Consider the following 27,074-nt stretch of genomic DNA (forward strand, 5'->3'; position numbering starts at 1 on the left):
CGTCACTTTGATAAAGTGGCGTGAAGCCAGGATGGGAGATTGTGGGCGTAAAGAGGTTGAATCAGTGTCAGTGGCGTTGGTGGAGGCACGTCAGCCCACAGAGAGAATTAGAGATACAAACATCCACAGAAAACACAGCCCCAGATATACAGATGTCCCTGTATTTGTTAACAGATGGAACAAAGCAGAGAGAGAGACAGACACAGAGAAAGAAGAAAGAAATCAGAAGGACAGAAGAGGAGTTTGTGAATACAGAAAGCCTCTTGAGCCACCTTGAAGCTGCTCATGCAATCAAACAGGACGTCAGAGAAACGAGAATATAAAAAGAAAGGTAGGGTTGAATAGAGAGTTAGGGTTAGACCAATATAAAGATCTTCTGACACATCTAGCCAGCATTGGCCTGTTTTTCCTCTCTTAACCAGATATTGTGAATGAATGGGTGTTTAGTTACATACCTTGCAAACTTTAATTTAAAATGTCTGACGTTTCAATGTTACCATCTTGGATTTTAAGACATTTAGCCCCCTCCCCCATGATTTCAGAAAACCAATATCGGTCAAACCCTAATAGAGATTTTAGAAGGAGAGAGCAAGTGTGTTTTACCTTGAGCACAATCTTGTTGTCAGAAGTCGGGGTGCGTCCCACCCACAGAGCAAACTTACAGGGGTCCCCTTCAACATGCTCCGTCACCCCCAACTCTGATGTCTGGGAAGAGAGAAGATCAATTTGAGTCTTCAGAATTTTCACAGCTGACTCAGGTAGCCTTCTAATGGGATGACTTTGTCACTGCAGTACAATGGCAAGCTGAAATATTCTGTCTTCAAATAAAGTGTGATTTTATGAAATAGTTGAGACTGGAAAGTTGCAATTAAATTGTATCTCTTAAAGTGCAAATACAATAGCTGAAGAAATGAGGCATCGAGAACCATAAGAAATGCTTACAGGACTTCTAGAACACTCAAAAGCCTGACTGAATTTTAAATACATTGTATTTAAATTAGTTTAGCTGAGAGAAACAATCAAACATCCGTCGCTACGTACATTTCATAATCATCTACTTACAAAGAGTTTGCTCTTGTAGATGTATTTGCTCCTGCCGTTTGAGTCCTTGACCTCCTTGCTGAAGACAAGAGACATCTCGAAGAGGAAGAGGTGGCGCTCTCGACCCTTACGGATCAGAGTCTTCGGATCCCAGACCTGGAACGACTCCTGGAGGATGAGCTCACCCTGCGACTCGATGTTCTCATCAAAACCTGGGAGAAGGAGGGTGATATTAGCATCGCAATTCTTTAAAGAATACGTTGCCTGATTTTTGAAGCTTGCTACAAATAAAACTTACAACAAACAGTAAAGGATTTCAGAAACAACGTGTGTGTGTGTGTGTGTGTGCAGCGTGTGCTAATTACCCTCCAGCATAGAGAGGTGCATGGCATCATTGGCTTTCTTCGGAACACTGAGCATCACCTCCAGGCCGTCCTTGATCTCTCCTTTCCCTTCTTCGCAGCAAGTCAGCAGCTCCTAAGCAGACGCACACACAGAAACCATGACAACAAGAACATAGGCCAACAGCCACCACAGCAGTGAGATTTGGTATGGTGTGTTACCTTCAGCAGGAGCTGATACTTGGTGATTCTCTGCACGGGCTTGATCAGATAGGAAGAGATGGAGTTAGCCAGTCGGTGCCTCTGTTGAATTTCCTGTAGCGAGAAGAACAGTCATGTGATCAGACATAACTGACCAGGAACATGCAATTTCATTTTAACTGCCACAGGTGACACTCACATCAAAGTAATTCCCAGCATGCTCTAGGATGAGCTGGGTGGAGTCTGGTTTGTTCTTACAGTAGTTCACATACATCTGGAACTTATCCGCCTGGATGAAACAAGAAACATGATGTGACTTGAAAGATGATGAAAGTTGACAGTGATTGATTTAAGCGTGTTTTATGAAGCTACAAGCGATCAATCATAATTAAAATCTAATTATAAAATATTTTTGCTTAGTTCCAGGAACATCAAGGATGAAAGCATCTACGAGTCCCTTGGTACAGCACAAGATTCAAAATATTTTAATCGCATGGCAGGTTTGAGCACACACAGCAAATGCTGGTAAACAAATGACACATACCCATGTGACAAAGCAGTGTCCAACATCCTCTGGCAGCTGCTCGTATTTCTCCAACTCTTTCAGAAAGATGCTGACGAAACAAGGAAAGACAGATTGAAACATGAGAAAGAGTGTGAGAGCTTCATTAAATAAAGAGTGTTAAGAGTGTTATTACAAAATGAAAAATAAAACAGCAAATCTGTATAAACATTAACTACACAGGAACTGCAGTATAAGAGCTCTTGTGATAATAAACTCTGTTTAAATGTAGTAATATTAAAATTTGATTTTGAATAAATCACAGAGTCAAGATGTTTCTTACTTATGGTGGAATTCATAAAGGTCCTGCATGTTTCCAAAGATGATGTGCTCCTTGTTGATGATTCCAGGAGGAATCTCCTCAACTCCACTGGTCATCTCCCACAGGTAGGTCTGCACGGACAGAGAGAGTCAATATTAAACCAGGGTTCTGATTCATATCCACATTTTGTGTGAAAAGTTATTCCACAACTCTGGCATAAAACAGGTTAACAGCGGTGGGCTGTGAGGCTTGACTTACATCCATGCACTCCCGCAGGTCTCGCACGTAGGCTTTCTCTGTCTGAATCAGCTCTGCCATGATGAACCTAGACACACACACACACACAAACACACACAAAATTAGCAATAGTCCTACTGTCCTCATCCAGAGAATGATAAATCACCAGCAGCTTTCTTTCATCCTGTCTGCTTCATCCATTTACGCTAATGAATAATGAAAGAGTTACGGGCCATAAAACTTGGTCATAAACCAGCCGTGAATGACTGAAATCAGGCTCATGATTTGTGTTGCTCATATAAAATGACGCCGTCTCCTTTTCCTGTGTACTACATGCAGATTCATTTGATCTCTTGTGGAGCTTGACTGTTGTTCCTGCAGTTCATCTGCTGGCGCAGTGAAGAATAGGCTGCTGTGTGGAGGAGGAAATCCATTATGTACGTACATTTGCACTGAGCTCACTCTCCTACTCAGAATCACTTACAAATATTAAGCAAGTAAAGCTTCAGTGTTGACATTACTGTTAACAAGGACAGTGACGGGTGCAATAATCGAAACTGTGACCTTCTCATCGTGTGCCACCTTAGAAAGTATCGCTGCTGAAATACACAGGTGTGGATGTGTCGTGTCAGGTTGGCCGGGGCGGAGCGGGTGTTTTGTACGTGTAGGCCATATTAACCGGTACTCAGTTTTAACTGCAGGATCATAGATAAATTCATTTAACTGATTTATTTGAATGTGTAATGAACGAACACCCACAAGGTTGCCTGAGTGCACTGCATTGCCCCTGGCACAATAAGGTATTTTTTTTAAAATCATTTTTAAACAGATTGTACCAGTAAAAACAGAGATGTGCAGCAGGATGCTTATTGCTTGGTCAGTGTAGCCGCTTCAGGTAATTACAATGGACACATTTTGCTGTAGGCACACTGCAGCAGACGTGCCGCTCTGCGTCTGTGCATCACGCATGCCGCCCGTTAGACTGCTCTGCTTGGTACTTCAGGCACTGAGCCAATACTTTAATCACTTGTCCTTTGGGCCAATAAAATAAAATTTCCAACAGGGGGAAAAATACAGTGAAAGTGATGATTAGCTACTATTTGTTCAGTTTGTAGGCACAGCACATACTGTTTAGAGTTGGAGTTTTCAGCTCTGCAGGTTCAACAGTTTTATGAAACATTTTTAATCTGCTAAATCATTCTGAACAATCACTTTTATAATCAATTAGCTCTTCTGAGAAAGCTGATATTTATCTGTAAACCTGTTTTTTCTAATTTTTCAGTTTTTCTCATTTTTCTAAACACCGGAAGTGGTGACATACTCCTTTCTGCGAGCCGACTTGCGTTTCTCCTCGTTGAGCTCGTGAGCTGCATCCCGCAGCTTGACCTCTGACCCTGGAGCCGTGGCTGGGATGATGTCCAATTGGAGATCCTTACTCTGACACAGGCAGAAACAAAGACAAAAATGTAAGTGATAAAAGGAGACAGACTGTGAAGTACCTGATTTTCTACACCTGTAAACCCCGGGCAGAACACATGACCACTTACTGCCTTGTTAGAGTCCGAGGAGATGCCCAGGGCTTTCTCCAAGCTGCAGCGGTACTTGTCCATGCGCAGGGAGAAGTCTCTGTAGCGTTTGTCCACAGCTGTCACCCATTTTTTGATCTCCCCAGCGTGACTGTGTCCTTTCTCGCAGAAGCCGTCAGCCAGCTGGATCAGCAGCTTCACACGCTCCTTGGTTTGCTGAAGGACAGTGTTATATGCATGAACACACAGTATGAGCACAGGGACATGCTTGCTTGTGTGTGTCTCTGCATGCGTGAAGCCAACCTTGGCTGTGATGTGGAAATCCTCATGCTCCTTCAGGAGCTCCTGCGTGTGGTGGATACTCGAGCCGGTGGAAGTGTGTGTGGACAGGTAAAACTCCCCAGTGTCATGAATCCACTCCAGAGCCTGTAAAGACACAGACGGGATACACATATTTTCACATCACATGACAAGAGACTGCAGTGTATGTGCAAGGGTATCTTGCCATTTTACTTAAGTGTTGCAGCACTGTGTGTTTCAGGTACCTGTTTGGCGCTGCGTTCAAACACCACATACTGCTGACACTGGTCCAGCCGCCGTTTCCTCATGGTCCAGAAGTGGAGAACACGATTCTCTCTCTGCAGCAGCTCATTGAGGATGTCTTAACACAACAGAAACACATAAACCAGTCAAACTTCAGGCGCTGAGCACTCAACCAAGCTCAGATTTAAGCAGTGCTGCATACCAGCAATACATTACAAGAACTCAGATTTGTTTAAAAGAACTGGTAATTATTAGGTGATGTACTTTCGGATACTCACTTTTAACCTGCTGTTCTGGTGCTTTGACGTGGCTCAGCATCCCAGGCATGTTCACACTGTTCCTGTGCATGTACTTGAGGAAGACATCTGCATTTCTTCTGGCCAGAGTGCACGCCTGTTAGAAATATCAACATACACCAAGACACTCACACACACTGAGATCAGAGATGTATCAAGTTACATCTCTGATGTAACTTGGTAACATATTTAGAGACTGTTTTGATGTTGCTGTATGTTACCTTGAGGAAGGCCTCCTTCTGCTCCAGGTGTTTACTGATCATGGGGGTGACATGGTCCGTTTCACAGTTGGGCCCCAGTTTGTCGGCTCCTCCACACCAGTCCTCTTCTCTCTTATACTCCTGCTCCAGGCTCTCGAGCACACTGCAGACCTGTGGGGATAAACACAGAATTGTGTTTATTCTTTGTGGAATTTTTCAGACCAAGAAATAGTTCAACTGAATGCTGAGCCCACATGGGGGTCTCCTACCTGTTCGGAGGTCTTATAGAAGGCCACTGAGGCATTAACCAGCTTGAGTCGGTCCTCCATTTTCAGCATGAGCTGCTGCCAGTGGGAGGCCACACTCTCTGCACAGTCTCTGATCAGGTCCATGTCATAGTGGTTTGCCTGGAGCAGAGCTTCTGCCTTCTGCTGAACCTGCAGGGCACTCTGGTGGGTTTTCTGCAGAAAGACCAAAATAATGAGGAATTCATTGTGTAAAAGCCAGCTTCAGACTTTGTATAGAAAACATAAGAGAGGGAGAAACTGATGAGATAAACGCCATCTCACCTCAATGGCGTGTTGAAACTGCTCATGTTCTCTCTGCAGTTGTTCAGCTTCTTGCAGAGAGCTGGCTGTTATCAGACCAGCGTTCAGCATTGACTCGCCGTTACGAATCCATCCGAGAACCTAGGGAGAAAAAAAAAAAGAGGGAAGCTGTGATCAAATGTCAGAAATCCAATATTTCATTTTGATCTATTTTTTAATAATGTGCAGATATCCTGGTATGCACTCGGCGTGCCCTGCCTGTTTGACTTCTGCCTGCAGGTGTCTCAGCTGGACACACTGCTCCAGGTGTCTCCGGTGCTGCTCGGCTGCCAAGTCGAGTTCTTGCTGCTTCTCGTGGAGAAACTCCAGCAGGTCCTGAACCCGCGTTGCCATGTCAACGTCCCGGTCACACAGCAGCTCCACACCTGGAGGCAAGACACACAATGACATTAGCTTTGAATGGAGACCTCTATGCATGCTAGCTGCAGTTCTTTCTAAGTTCTGCTGGCTGCTTTAAATACTCTTAGCCTAGACAGTCTTTATTATTATTATTCACATTTGTATTAGCCTTGTTAAGGATATTTACTTCTTGCTCTATTAACCGATGATTGATGAATATTATCAGTTTGTTTCAAACATGTGATATGATGTAACCATTCTTTGCACAGTTTCAGAGAGCACCTATTAGCATGTGAGATCACAGGTGAGATATTATGGTTAGTGAGTGGGTGCCTCTCATCACAAACGCTGACCAAATCTGACCCGCGACACCTACACAGTATCAATATTAAAACAAATGTAGCCAACACAAAAATCTGTGCAGTAACAGTGAATATGAGCTGTATCCTGCTTTAACCATCAGCTGGATGATGACTGATGTCTAAAGGCAGCAATCAAATGACAGTCAAACATCTCTTCACTTCTGCTGTATAAAGGAAATGAGGACAACAAACGTAACTGTTACACTGCTTTTTTTCCTTGTAAAGACCAATGGCTACCCTGCATGGTGTGGTGCTGTATACAGAGTACAGTTTGGGTGGTGTACTCACCAGAGGCCTGGACTTCATTGACATACTGCAACAGCTCCTGTCCCTGATGGATGACATCGAAGGTAAGGTTGTTCATGGTCAGGGCCTTGTCAGCGTGATGCTGCAGCCTCTGCTCGGCCAGCGTGAGGTCCTCCGTGTCAAAATCATTCATCTGACCTGTCAGCTCCTCATTCCACGACTCAAGATCAGAGATGATCTGAGGAAAGACGGGGTATTTATTGACAATGTAGAAAAGACAGCAAGCAATCATTATTTTTTTTTTTTTTTAAAAAACAATGTCTACAGGGTCTATTTAAATGTTTACTTAAAATGTCTCGCCACCAGTCACTCTCACACAGACTCCCCAAAAGCAGACTCACATCAATGGCATCCCTCTCGAAGATGCGGAGCTGCAGGAAGAGCTCGAGTTTGATCTTCCTCTCTTGGAAGAGCTCCTCCATCTGGGCCTGGGCCTCGTCCAGCTGCTGCAGGACACTCTCGATGTGGTTGATGGAGCTGTTGTGGGGCGTCTTGTTGCTCGAGATGGCCGAGTCCCTGGAACAGAAACGCAAAATTAAGCAATAAGCACTAAGAGGTTGCACTGTGCAAAAAATAAAAAAATAAAAACGCTATAAGGGCACAGCTGGGCATGACGCCAAGCAGCTTGACCAAGTGCGGCAGAGCACAGCCTATAGCAGTTTATTCAGCTGTAGTGAAGCAGCAGATTTCAAAAATGGGAACTGATGTTCATCTAATTTAAATTTCTGCCTGAAGAAAGCAAATTTCACCTTTAAAATTTCAATTTCAAGATTGAATTTTGTAGACATTTTAGGCTTTCGATCTTCATGATGTCTGTTAATTAAATCACATTTTAAATGTGGTCTCATGTAAAATTTGTTTACTTCTTTTATCTTTTAGTGAGAAAAAAAGGCCTTGACTCAAGTCCAACACACCGTTTAACTTTCTGCACTCAAACATTCAAATTCAGAGTCAATTGATCGATCGGCCGATGCCTACACTTATGAGGCTAATAAACAAAAAAGGACTGCAGTAGTAGTTTGTATGCTATAATGCACTGAATGATGCAGATGAATGATGTCGCCTCTGACAAACTGTAACCTGCTCTCCCTTAAATACCAGTCACATTGTGAAATCTGACAAGAATAACCTTTAACCTTCCAAACTGTATTTTTCCATTTCACTTGTCTCTTATTTGATATTCTTAAACTGCTGTATTTTATGCAGATGCAAAACAATAACAACAACAACAACATGTGGGCATTATTTATCCGCCGACCAGACCACCAGTTCTCTCCGCCGAAGAACACACATCGGTAGAACACTAGTTCTCTACTTTCGTCGCAGAGCTGGTGGACGTGCTTCTCTACGAAGGTTAAAAAGCAGAATGCGGATGTGTATATTTTAACCCCGCACGTCTGTACAGCAAGTCTAATAACTGTCCATAACTGTCTTTTCCAAAAACTACATAATTTGGGGATGTTCACATCGTTCTAACAAAATTCCACAATGTGTAATTTTATTTCTTTATATCATTAGCATTATCATTCGTTTCGAGATGAAAGTTCTTAGACGGAGGTTACTTTTACTGAATTAATTTCATTTTCCTTGTACTTCATTGAACTGTTCCTCCAGAATAATTAAAGGCCAATAACTGTTTAAACATGAAACACAAATGGATTCTGATTCATCAGTCTGACAGATGCGCACATGCATGATGTATGAACATACGGACACCAGTGAGTTACCAAGAGGCAAAATATGAGTAAGCAAAGACAGTGGGAGTCAGACGCATTCTGATTGCCTAAGAGGTTCATAAATGAGCGAGATAGTTTCAGGTCAAACACACAGTCACAATCACACGTGTGCGGTCTCGCGCACACACAAGTTGTGTAGAGTTGCATTTGCCTCGTGAGGAGACTGACTTTGCAAGCGTGTGTCTAATTGTGTGGCAGACTTATGTAAGAATTCACTGTGGAGCCGGTATACCAGCGAGAGAGGGAAGGAGAGAAGAAGAGAACAAAGCGGGTGGATGAAGAGGGACTGGAACATCCTCTGTGTAAAAATAGAGCTGGAGAATGACGTTCAGCTGCATCCACCTCTCCAACACATCCTTCCATCCTCTCAGCTTTCTTTTTCGGGTTTTCATGCATCTTGCTGCTGTCTTCTCAAAATTACACGGGCAGACTCATTAAATACACGTATAAACTCATGCACATTTTAATCCCAAATTTGCCCATGTCTAAATGACCCTGCCAGAAGAATGGCTAGAAGAAAACCATTACGTAAGAAGACCTGTTTAAGGTTTAAAGGACTGATTGGCGTCAGGTTATTGGTTTTCCTCTGCAGCTGCCTGACTGAATACTGGTTTTGCATTGGACTGGCTTTGGATTCACATTAGAAGTGAAATTTGGGCTGGTTTCAGATCACTTTTCAGAAGTACATGTTTTAAGTCTTGTTTCATTTTTCTTTCCTACTCAGGTTATGATTTATTTTATGATTTAGTTTGAGTTTTATAAAACATAAGGTTACTGTACAGAGATGGAAAATGCATCCACAGTTGACATACATGTGACATAGTTAATGAATCACCTTAGGAGGTTAAAATAAATAATTGTGGCACTGAATCAGAGATTTCTCCCTATTCACAACTCTTCATTTGCTTGCTACGGAACATCTCAGTGTATGATCTCAGCTTGCCGGGTTTCATTTTTAGTCAGGTATATTAGTCTCTACCTGAGCTGCTGGATGAGATCTTCTCCCTCCTTGATGACATTGACGGTGACCTGCAGCGTCGTCTGCTGCTGCTGGCCGAAGCGTTTAATCAGATCCTGCACAGCCTCCACCGACTCGGCGTAAACGTCGTCCAGCAGCTCCTTCTGGAGATCCTCCAGCCATGTCCACAGCTACAGGAAGACATTTATTAGTAAGATGTACATTTTTGTTACAACACAGAGTGTTGTGTTATGTTACGTTATGTTATGTTATGTAGGGACTTTTGTGGTGACTGTCATACAAAATATTTTGTCAGACTTGTCTGAAGTCACTGTCAAATTTCAGCCACATCCATCATTTGATGGACTTGCATAGAAGCTCACACTCATCTGTGCCTCTCAAAATTCTCACTCTGATCACACAATACGCACAAAGACACAAAGTATGATCAGCCTAACACGCCATCAGTAACACAAACTTGCCATCACTTTTGTCATTATGAAGGCTGTTTAATGACACTCACAACGACTGCCATCTGAATTCGTTGCAAACCTTTATATACACCTTTACCTAAACCTCATCCTAATTTATATTTTATCCTTCTTTGTTTGATAAAGGGTAAGATTTGAAAAAAATATTAAAAAAAATGTCCAGCTCTATGTTACCAACTGGATAAAAACAAAACATAAACATATATTCCATCTTATCTGGTAATTATTTCCCTCTTGCTCAGGGAGCACTGTGAAAGCTCTCATCCACACAGCCCACCATCCACTTCAGCATTACGTCATCCTCCCTTCCTACCTCTTTGACGTGTGTGTGGAAGGCGACAGACATGTCCAGCAGGACTTTGCGCTGCTCCACGCGGCGAACAAAGTCTTGGATTCGGTCTTCGAGCTGGTGGGCGGCCTGGTAGATCTCCTCTGGGTCGCACTCTCCCGTCTGAGCTAGCTGCTCGGCCGCCTCCAGCAGCTTGTCTGCATTGGTGTATGTATTCTACACCGAGGCCAGAGACGGAGAGACGGATTAACCCAGGACGACAATACAACGCAAGTAAAACATATTTTGAGTACAAGCAGTGAGAGAAAGAGTAGAAGCAGGAGAAATGACAAACAGGATATGCAGGAGATGCACACACTGATAAGAGTGAGTGATACTAGAGCTGCACAGAGATAACTACTGAGGGGAAACAGAAGCGTGGCCAAATGTCACATAAAGAGGAAGAGAAAGACGCTGCAGAAACAAGAGGCTATAAGAAGGTGGGATATCAGTAAGGTGATATTAATATTCTACACAAAGTTGCTGGTTTATAGCAGATCTCCTTTACTTCAGTAAAGCAGCAATACTGCGATAATAATTTGTTACGTAAATCCTGAAATGAAAATGTCAGTTATGTAAAAATATGCAAGCATTAAAATTAACTCACTCAGAAAAATGTTAGTGTTACGTATTGTATATTACTTAATTATTATAACTGACGTATTGACATGTAAGATGCATTTTAATGTAATTAAGCGGAGTTAAACTTTTCTGATACTACTGGGTAATTTGCTCATAATTAATATGTTTTGTGTGTAAAATCTCTGTAAGTAACTAGTAGTACTCAATTAAACGCAGTGGAGTAAGAACAACAAATAAAGAGATACAAAAAAACAAGACAATATCACTTTTTTAAAGATTTTAAAGCTGTCTTCTTGTGGCAGTTAAAAAAACAGCAATATGCTGGTGGCTGCTGACACTCACTATATTGGCTTAAATCTAATAGAGAGTGAGAGTTAAAGAAAGAGAACCAAGCTACCTGTGCCACTTCCTCAAAGTCTTCGTGCCGTTTCTGTAGAGCTCGGGCTCGGTGGAGGGACTTTCCCACACCTGTGTGTTTGCTCAGGAAGGCTTCACCATGGTTTTCTATCCAGTCCAGGACCTGGGAGCAGAGGCCACGCATCCACAAAGTGAGACAGACACTCAGAGCCCGGCAGCCACAAGGGGGCGCTTTAAGGTGGCAGATGAACCACGAGTCATGATGGCAATTAAAAGTGTGTGTAAGAGAAGGGGAATGACATCTATGCAGATCAGTACTGTACGAGGCGTCACACCGAGCCTTTTCTTTTCACACTCCTCTCCCTGCACTCTGTCCTTCAAAGCGTTAACGGATGAACAGCATCTGCACGGACACTGACCCAATTCAGTTACCATAGCAACAGTTGCCATGTCAACACACTCAGAAATGCCCGTGATTTTTGGACAGTATGCAACCGTATTATCAGATTGGAGCATCTGATTGGGGTATGCTCACAAGACTTGTTTTCAAATCTTTTGTTCTGCAGAAAACATTTACAGTTGAGGCTTTTATCCAGCGTTCCTTTCCACTGCATGATGAGCGAAGACGCAAGGTTCCAGCAACTTGCTCAAGGACATTTTGATAGGAAACATAGCTGTTGCTGGGATCAAACCCCTCCATTAGTAGAATTCTTCTAACCAGCAGGCAACCCTGCTATTTTCAAATTACTGTCTAACCCTCTCATGTTAAATTGAAAAAAAAAAAACCTAAACAAAACAAAACCTGGCAATTAAGTTTTGTCCTGGAATTACCACGTAGCTGAAAAAGCATGTGCATGCATGTAAACAAAAACACAAGAATGTGTTCACCTGTTGGACATCCTGTTGAAAGACGCAGAGCTGCAGACGTTGGTGCAGCCGCACTTTGCGGTGCTGCCAGATGTTTTCCAACTGTCTCTGGTGATGCAGCACCTCGTGGATGATGTCCAGGACGTGGTGAACTGCCTTGGAGTAGTTTGCTGATGCTGTCAGTGAATCAGCACTGCCTGGGGTTAAAGGCCTCTGCAGCTTATCCAACAGGGCTTTGCCATCTTGGCTCACCTGAGGAACAGTTAGAAAAGAAGTTGTTGTGGTATTTTTCTCCTCACAACTACACAAATGCACAGAGGTGAAGAGTCCCGAAACATATAACATGATTTATAATAAGGATAACCGTGGTATATACGGTATACACACATCAGGAAAAGAAAAACATGCATAAATATTTAATTATACCATTGTATAAGTACTTCTATACATATAGATACCACTTTCAAAGTTTGATCAAATTACGATAACACTGTGTACTGTTGTACAATGTTTTCTCAACAGATGGCATTACCTTTTTTTCCTGATGTGAGTATACATTATTTTGGCTGACGCTGCATATAACAGCTTTACGTTTCCTTTAAAGTTCCTTTGCAGAACTCTGTATCGTTCCGCACGTAAGTTGCTCTGTATTGCTTCTTTTGTACCAAGGCAGCCCGGTAATGGTTGGATGGTAAGAGACTTAAAGCTATAAATACATTTCACAATTCTGTCTGTTATAAGTGCTACAAAATGGAAAGATAAGTGGAGGCACGTGGGCTAACTGTCGTCAGGTAGGTTAACATCCAAAATGAATGTGTTTACTTTTCCATTAATCTGCCCAGTGTTAATGATGCCTGTGTTGTTGTGAATCCTGTTAAATTAATTAAGAGAGGCTCCCAAGATACATATCGGTCTCAGTCCTTGTTTTTGTATCAGTGAAAGTTCTTAAGAGAGAAATAGAGAGAGAGAAATGAGACTTTTCAGTAGTCCCTGGGATTTTAGGGTCTCGGCTGTTGTCCAGTTCAGCACTGTGGACAGCGCCAAGCCGTCCCTCTGTGTCTTGTCCCGGCAAATGTACTGAACACAAAGCATCCTATCTAATTACGTGTATCAAATAAACTTGATTTATTGACTGACTGAAAGATGACACAGATAACGATGTTAAGCTGAATGCCGTGATGAAGCTAAATTCGTGGCCTAGGCTAACACGGCAACAGAAGCAGGCTAAGTTAGCACTTTTAGCTAGTATGTTGCAGCAAGGAGGACCTATTTCTTTGTAAGAACGAAGCTTGATGTTTTATGAATATATGATGTTATATGACATTATATTCAGAAACTCAAAAAGAGAATTGAAAAATGAAAGCATCACACAAAAGTCTCTCACAAAAGGACAAAAAGTCTGTGAGAATGGAAAGCCATTTTTTGAACTGATCGATTACATCTTTCATACAGTCAGCATCAGTTCTGTAAAATTAAATTTGAAGCACAGAGTTGTACTGTGTAAAAGTTGGCTGGAAAAAGTTTTAATTGTGACTTTATTCTACAAAAAGCAATTCTACACCAAACAATATGAGATGCATTTTTCATAGTTTGTGAAAGTAAACTGCATTTTAAAAGTTTATTTTCCACTAATAGAGAAAAGCCACCACAGTAACTGTATGTAAATTATGTTTTGATAATGCAGTAAACCTACTTGTGACTCTTGGAATTGCACTGAATAATAATAATAATAAGTTTTTTGCTGCAAATTAAATTACAGTCCATATTTTAGCTGTGTAGTGTTACAAATACTATCTACCCTGCAAATGTGCTTAATGGTTTCATGGTTTTTTATGTAGATAAAGTGTGATGTTACCTCAGAATAGGCAGCAGTGATGTGTTCATACAAGCCTTGGTGATGGTGAATGGCATCTTCAAGGTCTTGAAGCTCGGATGGCAAATCCACCTCGCCGCACGCCTTACACCACGAGTCCACGTTACTCATGTACTGCAGGGGAAGAAACGCACATGCACATTTGCACACACTGCCGCTCAGATGTAAAGTATTTCACATGAGACACAGCGTGAGACAGTGACGTATACATCCTTGTGCTCTTCCCAGGAGTCACATGTTTTTCAGACATACTGGAGTGTGCAAGAAATCGCCCGCGGAGCATTTTCTTTACCATCGCTGAGCTTAAACATGGAGAAATGTCCTTTTATATGGTTATGAGCTCTTTTAAGACTTTGTCAGAGAAATTATTCATGACTGAGTGTACTGTTTGTTGCCTTGTTGTGATTTCCTAGAACTCTCTGTACCCCCACGTGGGAGGGGAGGCAAACCACTCAGCATAACTGGCCTCAAAGAAATAACAGAAAGCTGAAGTGATTTCATTATTGCTGATAACTAGACACGTGAACAGAAGAAAGATTTAAAATGAGCTTCTCCTTATATGAGTAGGACAAAAGGTTGGGGTGAAACTTCTGACAAAATAAAGCTGTTTCTATTTCAGCTCACAAACATGAAAGGCTGGTCTGATGACAGCAATATTTCAGGTTGGAAAAGCTGTACCATCCATGTTCCCCCGTTGGGATTCTACATGCTTTTCCAGGCCATAAATCATTCCACAGTGTCCAAACTAATGAGCACAAGACAGAAATAACAGTAGATAACAAATACTTAGATTCTGAATTGTGTATGTAAATATATGATAATGCAATGCATACGTTAGGCTTTATAGATTTAACGAAGCCAAATGGGTATTTTAATATCCTGAAAGCGTGTGCATCCCTGGCTGTGTGCACCCAAAAACATAGCGAGGGTCAACACCTCAGCCGGTTCCAACTTAGAGTTAAACCTGTGATATTACATGTTAATTAATGAGCTTTAGTCATGCCGACAGGTGGAGTTTAGTACCTTTGGAGTTAGGCTAGCTTTTATTTACGTTAAGCTAAGCTAACTGCCTGCTGACTCTAACTTCAGAAATGAGAGCTGCATCAATTTGCTCTTTCTTTAAAATCAATAAAGTAAAGTGAGTTTCATTTGATCACTAAAACTGTGACAACAGGAGGACATGTTTTTTTTTGCCTAATTTAGATCAGTTTCACAAGTTGAACATGAGATAAAACAAAATATTGTATGAAAGAGAAACAAGAAACTATTTCTGCTGCTCTGTACATAAATTGTTGACTGGATTTGATTTGTTATGGTTAATAAAATGAAACAGCAGTCTCTCTCTTTGAATTTGAAACAGTTATTCACACAAAACAAGCAATTTGAAAATATCACCGTGGACTCTAGGAGCATGTGATGGATATTTATCACAGTTTTCTCATAATATTTACATCAAAGATGAATCCTTTAACTGACAAAAGATTCTTTAGATCATCTGAAAATAATCTGTAGTTGCAGGCCTACTCTCGTGCGAGGGAATTTGAATTTGTCTCACTTGGTCACATTTCTGGTGGAAGCTGGCTGACATCTCCAACAGCGTACTGCGTTCATCCAGTGCTGCGGCAAAGGCCTTCCACTCCTTCTCCAGCTGGCCTGAGATCTGCTTAATCTGCTGGGAGGCGTAGTGACCAGACTCCAGTAACCTATTGCCCACTGACATGATGCGGTTGATGTTCACGTACACATTCTGCAAAGGGGGATGGGCAAGACAGGGAAAGAGATGGTTGAAGAGAAGGGTTTGTAGGCAGATTAGAAACCGGACATGAAAAACGAAAAACGAAATGAAAAATGACTGATTTAAAAAAGCAAAAACTAGACAGATGAGGAGATAGGCTTGAGGAAAGAGTAAATTAAGTGCTGTGAGTGAAAGAGGAGTCAAGACTGAGGCGATGGCTATCGAATCGTCGGCATCATTTCTCATCTGAGGACAGAAACTCTAGCAGCCAGATTGATTCCTCGTCTCAACAGTTTCATAATGGTTACATAAGACCGACTGTGGATAAAGAATAGGATTATTCAATATCTAGTTGTGCTGCTGAGAACAGAAAATGTGCGAGTGCACACAAGCACATGTTGCTCCAAACAAACACTCAAACACAGTGCTAAAGGTTGACGCTAAGTGCAATAACTATATGATTATACAGTGCACCACACGGACTCGATAGTCCAAGTGGGCGGAAGAGCATTACCTCCTGCTGTGGATCAGCGTGCGTGTGTGTGCGTGTGTGCGTGTCTTACCATGCAGTTCATAGCAAAGTGGTTGTGCTGGGTTTGTAGCTCTACAGCATGGGGGTGGTTGTTGCCAATCTCTGTGTAGCCTGCCAGGAACAAACCCTTGTTGTGCATGATCCAGTCAAACATCTGAGGCACAGGGAATGACAGAACCGACACAGAGAAACAACACTGTTAGTCAGTCAAATAAAAACATATACAAAAAAGGCACAGGGTTCATCATTAACTTTCACAGATCATTGCAAGAGCAGGTAAAAACAAACAGCTGGCACTTAGCCACTGTAGGCTGACCTGTGTGTGTTTATGTACTTCTGCAGTGTGTAGATACTTGTCATCTTTCCAGGCCAGAATACAGAGAAACGGACTGCTTCTATTAAGAGTATCCTCTCAGGCTCTCCAAGAGAACAACTCGTGGCCTGTGGTGTCCTAGCAACAAGCTCCTACTACTGCAGTGTATCCAAGACTGCAGCTCTCTGTGTTGCTGCAACCTGCTGTTTTATTCTGCTCACTCAAACATGGATCTCTGAATGTCTCTACCTGTCTCTTTCTATTTTGTGCTGCAGCTGTCATCACCTGAGCTGTCAGGGAGGCAGTCAAAGCAGGTGGCCTTGTGCCTGCATAAGCCATCCTCCATCTTCCACTGTCTGCAGGGTAAAGTCACTTAGTTTTTTTACCTCTAATTAGATTCGCAAAATAAAGTTTAAGTCACTGTTTAAAGGCCAAAATAAAAAGGATGTGAATTCATGAGCTCTACACAGCAGAAATCAATGTTCCTTTGTGGGCGTAATTACGTTTTTGTTTGTATTGGCAGTTGTCTGCCCTACAGTGATCACCAACTGTGGTTATAGATTACCACTACAATGCTGCTCATGCTGACTGAATCCACCGACCTTCTCTGCGTCCTGTTCGAACAAGCGGAGCTGGAAACACTGATCTAGCTGGAGTTTGCGAACGTGCCAGGCTTGGTGGAGTTGTTGTCGGGTGGAATGTAGCTTATCCAGCAGCTGGGTGATCCGTGGCACCAATCCCTGGGTGTCAGCGTTACACATCCCCCCACTGCTGCTGCTGCTGCTGCCACCGCTGCCGCCGCCTCCGCCATTGCGGTTGGAGTACGACTCACTGCTTTGGATGCGCTGGAGCAACCTGGACAGGGATTTAATGTGTGCTTTTGCATTACTCATGTTTGTGATTTGTTACAATTGTTTTACTGACCAAAACTTTGCATTTGTGTGAAATATTTTATTGAGAAAAATGGTTGACTTGAGTAGCACAGTTAGATAGCACATTAGCAGGGATCGGTTTCTTGTAAACTGTAAAAGCCTATCAAGCATGATGTTGAAAAGGGGCGGGGTATCCTCAAGAGAACCTGCTTCTAACCCTGACTTTTCACTACCATGGCATTGTAATCATGGTTTGATCACTGGTTTCAGAAATTTCACAGAAATGGTCGGACAAAACCAACTCCGTAATCCGAGCTCTGAAGCTACTTGATCACCTGTGAAGAAGTTCTGATGTAGAACACTGGGCCCCTTCACCGACGACATCCTGCTCCTGTGGTGACCATGACAACTTTTTCTTCCTTTCAATAGTCACCTCTTGGTATTTTGGTGTTTGCACATACGCTTGCCTCGAAAGCATTCTGAACTGAACTGACATTTAAATGTTCACTTCTTCGGAACAACTTCCAATAAGAGCATGAATGGAATAAGCTTCATTTATACAATGACAACAAAAGGTTGACAAAGCCGCAGGGAAGAGGGGACAAAACTGATATGAACGAACAGATGTGAAAACATTTGAGAGAAGGTCATTCAAGCTATCCAGCCTTTGCACTATTGCTCACTCCTAAATTAAACAAGGAAGAAGCAATAAACTTAATAAAAACTTATCTCTTAATACTAACCTTTGTCCCTCAGTGTCCAGTTCCTCAATAGGGGCCTTTATGACTTTCTTCTTCAGTGTGGCATGCTCTTCTATCATCCGCCTGGCTCCTTCCAGATCTTGGGGAAAGTCTTTCCTAGACACTGTTTCTTGCATCTCCTCGAGTCGAGCCAACATCTGCGTGGCATGACCAGAGAACTCCTCAAACGCCACACGTACCTGGATAAAAACACAGCAAAACATCTGAGTATGGGGCAGTTGACAGCTGGCAGCAGTTTCCATTCCTGTACAGGTTTGATACAATTCATCCACTTAGTTTCTTGCCCTGCTTTCTGTTTATTGCATACAGCACCATTGTATTTGAAAGGTATTAAGAGTTTTAGGGATTTCAGGACAGATTTTCCAATCAGGCAGATGGGTTTGAGTGACAGGCAGTGGGTGAGCCAATCTCACCTCTATCCACTCTTCGTGGTTGTAGTCCAGGCTGCCGTCAAAGTCCGCCGTCAGTTGGGAGGGATCGACAACCTTCGTCAGGCCCTCTAGTGACACCATGGTGGTCTAGGGTGCAAAGGTAGAGGACAAGCAAAAGAAGAAAAAGAGGGATTGAATGGGATTTAGGGGGACTTAGGTTAAATTCAATCAATTAAGAGCAAAATGTTTCTAATCACTCCTGTATTCCCACTGCATTTCTTTGCTGCCGTCTTGTGCTGTTACTTATTTAGAGAGGACCAACCCGTAGTGCCCAGTTTTTTAATGACAGCAGAGTTGCATAAATGTGATTTTGTAGCTAAATTCCTGTAATTAATGACTTAATACATCACTGACATGACTTAAGCCCATTTTATCCTCTTCATCCTGCCAATTCAGCACATCGCAATACTATAGAGAAAAAAAAAACTGTTTCAGTGGATCCACGGTTCTTTCACGGACCAAAAAAGCTCAGAATTTAACATTTAAAACACCTTGGGAAGATTACACTTTGATCCCCTCTGGTCGTGCTTCACTTTACAGCTAAGTGAAATTAAAATCCTCTCCACACAACAACTGCATACTGCATATCAATTTCAAAGACACAGCGAGGAAACGTCTCCCTGTTTGGTTTCAGTGCCTCTGTGTTTCTGCTGTGCCACCTCCGCGCAACACCCCCACACACATGGCCAGAGATGGATGGAGACAACGATAACGAGATAGCTTTGTGTAGGCCAAACAAAGCAGAAACACACTGTCCTTGGGTAAGAAAGCGCAGTGGCTCTCACCACAGGAAAATACTGATGCTGCCGTGTTCGCTATTGTTGTTCAACTTAATTGATTTGTACTCTGTTGAGTCCAACACAACAGGACGGGAGAGGGGAGACATGTCCTACCTCCTTTTCCAGTTTTCATTTCACCAAGTCAGGAGAAAATCTTTGAGAGAAACACACATTTGCTCCAATAACAGTCAATAATGTCCATCCTCAGAACCAGCGATAGATTAATATTATGCTAAGGTATGCATAAATTACAAGCTATGATTTTTTAGAAGTCTTATTTAGAAGTCTTATGAGTTCAGACAGTGACACACAAAGGCAGGCACACATACAAATACACATGAAGTGAACCCAATCAATGCCCATGTGGCCTGGCAGCGTGGCTCGTGGATAACTGCAACCTGCCCTTTGGCATCTGCCTGTTCTTTCTCTCAAACAATCAATAAAGTGTCACAATCAGAACACAGAGACCCTGCGTGTGCATGGGAGCGATCAGAGCCATTTCCACACCAATGCATTCACACACATACACAGATAAAGTCAAATGCCGTGTGCAGAAGAACCTTGAGTACACAGAGCAAAAACAGAACAAGAAGCTGATAATTCTCACAGCAAGGAAGGTTCTTGGTTCTTAAATGACAAATCAAGCAGGAGGGTGGGAGCTAGCTAGTGTTAGTCCTCATCAGAGGGAATTTACTTAACAAGCTTCAAATTAGATGGAGGTGTCTTCACAACGTCAAAAGCAGAAAACCTGCCCAGATCTATGCAGTGGTATTTTCAATATTTTTTTTCCCTTTGAGCACACAAAAATAAGCCTGTACTTGTGAATATATCATTAAATTAGCTGTGAAAATGTGTTCTATCACAAGACTGACAGCACCACAAACACTGGTCCTCGTGATCTGCTGTTGCACGTGATGAAATCTGTCCTCTCGAAGACAGCTGGCTGGTGATGTACGCACTCAAAGCAGCAGGGAGAAGACAATAATCAAATGTGCTGACGATGAGCTGCTCAGCTGGATACAGCAGTCGTTATCACAACTCAGCTGACAGAAAATTAAGGGGAAATGGCTGACTTTTTTTATTCTTTTAGAGTTCATTACTTCAAAATGTCAAATATAAAACTGAGGTACTGAGTGTCTCTATATCGAAGTGTTTTCAAAATTCATTAGAGCATACTATATGTTCTATAGCTGTACTAAGCAACAGGCAGCAATTCCTATAATTTTCCACTTGTAAACTTCAATGACATAATTTGTCTACGAGTTAACATGTATTGCTGCCATGCATTGGCAGTGTGTGGTTTAATATTTTGCAAATCTCAAACAAAACATATCCTTACATTTTAATTAATATTAACTCATAGGTGAGCATTTAACAGGTTAAAAACAAGTTTGAAACATTTAACATGAAGGGAGCCGATAAATTAAACAGTCAGAGAACTGGGAAATTATCTGTTATTGCAGAGAATCCTTCCTTGTCCTACCTCAAACTCGAACTTTGAGCTGCCAAAGTTGGTCCTCTGCTTCTGCCAGAAGTTGTCTGGTTTAATGATGAGGGCGACGTGGATGCAGGATGGAAACGACTCCTGCAGGATCTTCAGCAGAGGCTTGATGCTGTCCCATTTGGAGCCACGCATATCAACGATGACCGTGAAGCCATGTTTGCACACCTCCTCACTGGGATGGAGGGAGGTCGGCAGGAGTGGGAGGAATTACAGAGAAGGAAGGGAGGGAGGGAGGGGCAGCAAGGGATTGGAGAGAGAGTATAATCCAGAAGGACAGGAGACAGATGACAGGCGTGGGAAAGGATGAGTGAGGGATAGAGAGAAAAGAGGAGAGAGAGAGAGAGAGAGAGAGAGAGATGAAAAAGGGGAAAGAAAGAAAAAGGGAGGAAAAGGATCAAAACAAACAGTGAGATGACGCATTTTCTATACTGTGAGAAGCCTACGCAGCGAACATGCATCCCACACAAACACCCACCCACGCAATCCCAAACACACACACACACACACACACACACTCTCTCTTCCACACCCACACAGAAACCTGCGACGAATGAGTCACAAACATGTGCATAAATACAAAAATACAAATCAGCACATTTGTGCATCAGCAGCTTCAACTCCCTGTGGTGCTCACTTCTGGCTGACACTGTTAACAGATAACCTTACAAACATACAAACTACATCTATGTACCTAAAACTAAAATCTGCTACAATCTGTATTCATGAGTTGAGGAGTAACATTATTACAAAGCCTGTTTGGTATCAAGTATCTGATTACAACTAGTTATTTTATATGGCAAACCAGGATTGCCCTTTTTTCCTTTTGGTAATTTTATGAATTCCGGTCCTTCGGTCTTTTTAGAATGCTGTAGGCGAATTCTAATTGTATTGTAACATCCCTCCATTAATGCACGTCTAAATACCTCCATCCCTTTCCAAACCTCTCCCAGTAGTCAATGTGCAGTGTACAGATGTTGCCTTTCCCAAAATAGAACACCTCTGGTCACCAAACACAGCTCAGAGATTATGAAGATATGCAAAACATGACATGATGACAGCACGGTTATGAACGCCTTAAGAGCACAAAAAAGTAAAAAAAATCATTTTTAACAGAGAATTTACTGGCATTTTCAACTGTATAGAGGTAGTGTGGTGACTTAAATGCCAATGAGAGAAGGAGAATGGCTGGATTAAGACAGATGGAGGGAAGGAGGAGACAAGTGCCAGATTAAAGAGACAGAGAAGTAAACAGAGAGCTGGAGATGAAAGATGTTTTACCTGCGAGGCGAGGAGCTACTCCTCCAAGGTAACTACTGCTGCTGCTGCTGCCGCTGCTGCTGCACTGCCTCAGCTACTGCGACACTATGTTTTGCTTTCACACACACTCGTTCGCTCGCTTGCTCGCTCACACACACCTCCTCACACATGCGCTCTCTGTCTCTGTCAGTTTTAATCCCTTGCCTCCCTCTCTCCCTGTCTCTCTACTGCTTTCTCTCTGATGATCCCTCCCTCCTTCCATCATTTGTTGTGTTTTACACATCCCTCTCTTAGCTCAGGCTTTTCCCTCGCTGTCTCAGCATCTCCCTGCATCTCCAGAACTGATTTTTGGCAGCGGAGGAGCTGCGGCAAACTAAATGGTCTTGAATTATTTCTATTCTCATTCCTCCCTCAACCCTCACACACTCATCTCAACTCTCTCACGTGTTTTCTCAGAGAGCCTAATCCACTTGCTGCGGGTGATCGTTTTGCTTCTCCTTGACAACACACAGAGAGATGCTGTACTCATGCAAACGTAATAAAATGTAACCTGGGGATGCCGGCTAGGTAGGCGATCAGTCTCCTCAGGTCGTCTGATCGTATTCTGTCGTGGTTGCTGCGTGATGGAAATGTTAACACCGGACCACCGCGTCTGTCTCTGCCACCTGAGGCGACACACAAACACACACACAGTGGAAGATTAGAGTAAGAACAACACACAAAATACTCATGTGCATATCCATTTAGTTTTAGTATTTTGGAAGCAATGTATCTGACATCTAACAATTCATTTATTCTTTTAAAGAGTTGGTAGCTGTTCTAAATTACCTGAGTGTTACACTGCTGTCTCTAAATCAGCAAAAATATGACTGAAGTATAATAGGCACAGTAAGAAGCTGAATAATTCAATGAGTAATATGTCTGATAAAGAAAATTTTGCTCTGATGATGATGCTAGATGAAAAATTCACCAAAGTAATTAAAATTCATTGTAGAGAGGACATGAATGTCAATATTTTGCACCAGTATATGTTAAAAATATTTCACAGGATGATGAAAACTTTGATCTGCTGGTGGTGCTAGATGGAAGGCCAGAGGTTCGCATGCATTCATCATTTAGGTATCCATCCAGCCATCCCTAAAGCTGTGGTGCTAGCAAGGTGAAAAGTGATACAACGTGTGCAGTTTTCCCATATATGATATTTTGTGGGTTTACAGTATTTGTTCCTTCAAAAACCTTCTAAACTGAATATTATTTTGTCATTTCAAATGGTAGTTGAGTAACATTTGCTGCTTAATTACATTTACATGCATAGTTGTGACTAACTTCAGAATATTTGGCACAATAATAATAATTATAATATAATTTGCTGTACTGTTTCAGAAGCAGAGAGTTCTTTCAGTCACATGGGAACTTGCAAACACAGGCTGACTGCATTCAGCCCACAAATCAGTAAGTTCAGACGGGTTGCTGTGCGCCTGTAGGCTCGACCCGGCTGCTCAGAGGAGAAAATCAAACGCTCACGTGGCAAACATGGCCGATTTATTAAAGGGGCCAGTTTCAGGATAATAGGCTTAGCTCATTTACCCTCCTTTTCACCAGCGGCCCCTCCTCCCCTCCTTCACATCAAAGCCAATTACTCCGCAAGCGACTACTATGGGATGCGGTCGTTGAGAGTAAGTCATCTCCATGACAACGGTGCCCCGTCTCTCCTTCTCTAAATTTCAGCGTGTTTGTCTGAGTCATCGTCATCATTGTGTATCTGCCTGTGCCCTCCGCTGCACACACGGACACAAGGAGGCCAAAGAGAGGTGTGCACACAGACTAACAAATTACCTTATATTTCACTTTGTTATTCCATTTCAGATCGACAGCATGACAGGTTTGTTGCTGTCATTTGCGTGCACACAGATAAAGGTGATGACAAAACACACACGCTGACACACACACAGACACACATAAAACACAAGCTGAATAATGTTTTTGTGTGTTACACAAATAATTCAGCTGGATGTTCTTGGCAGTCCTTATCTCCAGCTCGGCCTCCTGTGAGTGTTCTCCGGCATGATTCGAGTGTGCAAGTGTGTGAGTGTGTGTGTATGTATATATGTGTGTATGTGTGTATGTGTGTGTCAGACATGGTTGAGCTTTCCTTGGAAGAGGCAAAGACACAGCTGTAACCCTGTAGTCCTGTTGATACTGGCAAAACAAAGGATGTCTGTGTCTATCAGTGTGTGTATTGTGTGTTGTCTTTGAGTGTGTGCGTGTGTGCACGTATGTGTGTGTGAAGAAGGGTCAAGGGTTAAGTGCTGGAGTCTTAGTCTGACCCTGTGAGTTTATACAGGCAGAGTGCTCAGCTTATTATGTCCAGACTATGTGTGTGTGTGTGTGTGTGTGAGAGAGAGAGTGAGTGAGAGTGAGAGGGAGAGAGGGGGAGAGAGGGGGAGGGAGGGAGAGAGAGAGAGAGAGAGAGAGAGATACCTGCAAGTTGTGCAGTTGTGCATTTACGTGAACTAAGGACTCTACTTCATGTTTCATTAGCCTCATCTTTCATGATCAGACAGTCAAGGCTGGTAGACTTGTGCGACTAGACATACACACACACTCATCTATACACACATAATCTTACCTGACAAAAAGGCAACTTTTTCTTTGAGGATGGGAAGTACCTCCATTGCTCTCATCTCCTCATTTCTCCTGAAACCTGGACAGACATAAAAAGAGGGATGGGGGAATTACAGAACATGTTTCTCGCTGTTCTTTCCCAGTTGAACAGCTGTGACTTTTGTTTTTCTTAAAGGCAGATTATTTGGGACAGAGCAAGTTGTAATCTGGAAATCTGCAGCTTTAAAACACAGGGGATTGAGTTCCATTCCAGACTGCTAGTATCGTATCAGGAGGAAAAAGTTGTTAAGATTTAAACAAATCTCCCCACCACCACCACCACCACCACACACACACACACACACACACACACAGCAGGAGGAAGCGAGGCTGTGGTTGGAGCAACAGTAGTGGTGAGACTAAGTGAGGCCAAACTGAGGGGAAGTTCAGGAGAAACAAAGAGCTGTTGTAACTCTTGCAGCAACAGAGGTGAAACGGGGTAAAGCAACACCAAGTGCCATAGGCCACTTCACTTCCCATCAGCTACAGTTAAAGCATAACACTGTTAAACAAGAGTAGGTGGTGAGCTTTCAAACCTACCAGTAAGTGTTCAGTGGGGGAACAAAAAAAAATGTCAGCACACCATAGGACAACGCTAATGCTGCTGTTAAGTAAGTGTAATGTCTTCCTTGTTTAGCACCTTAACTTAGTGTGTTAGCATGCTAACATTTGTTTGTTAGCAGTATCCCACAGTCGTTGAACGATGTCATCCTGGACCAATCCATCAACAGATCGATTTCCATCCACAGAGCCATGGTGAAAAACTATTACCCCAATTACACCATTTAACAATTTTTATAAACCTTATAAATCCTGGGGATTGTCAACTAACTGCATGGTATCAATTTGAAATTTAGACATCTCAGCTTTCAAAATTTCCCTCCACTTTCTGTACAAACCGCAGTCAGGAGATTTTCTAAATGGCACTATTAGGGAAGGCCAACAATCTGTCAGCTAAGAAAAATTAAATATACTTTACCCACTTCAACTCTTCGCCTTCTCTTAGAATACTAATCTCTGATATTTTCCTATAAATAAATGTCTGCTAGGACTTGCTCGCATTCACTGATGAATCACACAATAGTGGCTGAGCCTTTCGTTGCTTCATAAAAGATGAACATTTTCTCAACACTGGCTCTTGAATAACTGTGGCTCTGTCCTGGGAAAAAATCCTCTGGCACGTCACACAAGGCCTGATGTGTTTTACATACTGGTTTTTCTGGAATAAATGGAAGGAGAACTGGATGGTTAGCATGAGAATTAATGAAAAAAAAAGAAAGCCCCACAGCAATAAGCTGAACTATAAATTGACACACTATAAATGTCAAGCTGGATCTCGTGGGTGTGATGGTGCCAAAAAGCCCCTCACTGTGCTGCTAATATTCTGTCAGAAGTCAATGAATGGCTGTCAAGAGATATTCAATAAGTGAAAAACCACCCAGGTGGACAGCACAGGCCCAGATTTTGTCCTTGACACAGAGCAGAGGTGTGGTTTGTGACTGATCAGGACTGATTACCGCGGTTCTTATAAGCGTTTCTCTTCTCTCTCATTCTGTCCGTCTTAAGACTCATTTTTTGTTTTCTCGAGATCTTGTCTGAATATTTTTAAGCACACACATTTACTAGTGTGTGTTAGTACCATATATTGACATGACAGTGAGGAGGTTCTTTCATTCTCTCTTGTTTTGTCTTGGTGTCTCTTCTGACTTTCTCCTCTTTTTCAGCCCCAACCTGGTTGACAGAACTGAATCCCTACTCTGCTGTCCTTCATGTAAGAGGCCTTCATTCAGATAAAATCTTTAGAAAGAGATGGATAAGTCTTCAGTGTCTTAATAGTGTGGTGGTGAACTGGCAAGACACACACATACACACACAAAATTGTTACCATGTATTACATAACCAGTACTGTGTAAACAGAAGGGATGATTTCTCTGATTTCTCTGTCTACTATTGTTGTGATACAAACCTCACACTCATACACACATGCGCGCACACACACACACACGTCTTGGGCACTCGGAGTGCATTGTACTCTAGTCTCTGCTCTCAGCACGTCGTCATATTCATGACTGTATGCTAATGTATGCTAATTATTTTCAACCACCGTAGGAGATGGATGAGAATCAGGACTTGTCTCTATTTTTGCTCTTCTTTCCTCCACTCATTTATCTCCCGACTTCCCTCAGGGTGCCACAAAAAACAAATTAGCA

The 27,074-nt window shown here is 42.4% G+C and overlaps 1 protein-coding gene across 2 annotated transcripts in view; it reads right to left on the bottom strand.

Moving 5' to 3' along the window:
- Positions 1 to 27,074, bottom strand: part of trioa (trio Rho guanine nucleotide exchange factor a) — a 67,955-nt gene that overhangs the window by 16,720 nt on the left and 24,161 nt on the right. For both annotated transcript variants that reach the window (XM_046418702.1, XM_046418701.1), the window contains exons 3-34: positions 24,830 to 24,904; positions 22,751 to 22,865; positions 20,923 to 21,115; positions 18,643 to 18,747; positions 18,212 to 18,408; positions 17,199 to 17,451; positions 16,315 to 16,437; positions 15,572 to 15,763; positions 13,999 to 14,130; positions 12,165 to 12,395; positions 11,317 to 11,439; positions 10,323 to 10,514; positions 9,540 to 9,709; positions 7,166 to 7,340; positions 6,807 to 7,002; positions 6,016 to 6,182; positions 5,779 to 5,898; positions 5,479 to 5,670; positions 5,231 to 5,380; positions 4,992 to 5,106; positions 4,716 to 4,831; positions 4,474 to 4,596; positions 4,192 to 4,386; positions 3,966 to 4,081; positions 2,666 to 2,732; positions 2,429 to 2,538; positions 2,128 to 2,197; positions 1,783 to 1,872; positions 1,605 to 1,697; positions 1,407 to 1,518; positions 1,063 to 1,253; positions 604 to 705 (exon numbers count right to left, since the gene is read on the bottom strand). In XM_046418702.1, coding sequence (XP_046274658.1) covers positions 604 to 705; positions 1,063 to 1,253; positions 1,407 to 1,518; positions 1,605 to 1,697; positions 1,783 to 1,872; positions 2,128 to 2,197; positions 2,429 to 2,538; positions 2,666 to 2,732; positions 3,966 to 4,081; positions 4,192 to 4,386; positions 4,474 to 4,596; positions 4,716 to 4,831; positions 4,992 to 5,106; positions 5,231 to 5,380; positions 5,479 to 5,670; positions 5,779 to 5,898; positions 6,016 to 6,182; positions 6,807 to 7,002; positions 7,166 to 7,340; positions 9,540 to 9,709; positions 10,323 to 10,514; positions 11,317 to 11,439; positions 12,165 to 12,395; positions 13,999 to 14,130; positions 15,572 to 15,763; positions 16,315 to 16,437; positions 17,199 to 17,451; positions 18,212 to 18,408; positions 18,643 to 18,747; positions 20,923 to 21,115; positions 22,751 to 22,865; positions 24,830 to 24,904 — 4,601 coding nt within the window. The remainder of the gene's footprint in view (positions 1 to 603; positions 706 to 1,062; positions 1,254 to 1,406; positions 1,519 to 1,604; positions 1,698 to 1,782; positions 1,873 to 2,127; positions 2,198 to 2,428; positions 2,539 to 2,665; positions 2,733 to 3,965; positions 4,082 to 4,191; positions 4,387 to 4,473; positions 4,597 to 4,715; positions 4,832 to 4,991; positions 5,107 to 5,230; positions 5,381 to 5,478; positions 5,671 to 5,778; positions 5,899 to 6,015; positions 6,183 to 6,806; positions 7,003 to 7,165; positions 7,341 to 9,539; positions 9,710 to 10,322; positions 10,515 to 11,316; positions 11,440 to 12,164; positions 12,396 to 13,998; positions 14,131 to 15,571; positions 15,764 to 16,314; positions 16,438 to 17,198; positions 17,452 to 18,211; positions 18,409 to 18,642; positions 18,748 to 20,922; positions 21,116 to 22,750; positions 22,866 to 24,829; positions 24,905 to 27,074) is intronic.

The sequence above is a fragment of the Scatophagus argus genome, chromosome 17 (assembly GCF_020382885.2).
Source record: "Scatophagus argus isolate fScaArg1 chromosome 17, fScaArg1.pri, whole genome shotgun sequence".
In the NCBI taxonomy this organism is placed as follows: domain Eukaryota; kingdom Metazoa; phylum Chordata; class Actinopteri; family Scatophagidae; genus Scatophagus; species Scatophagus argus.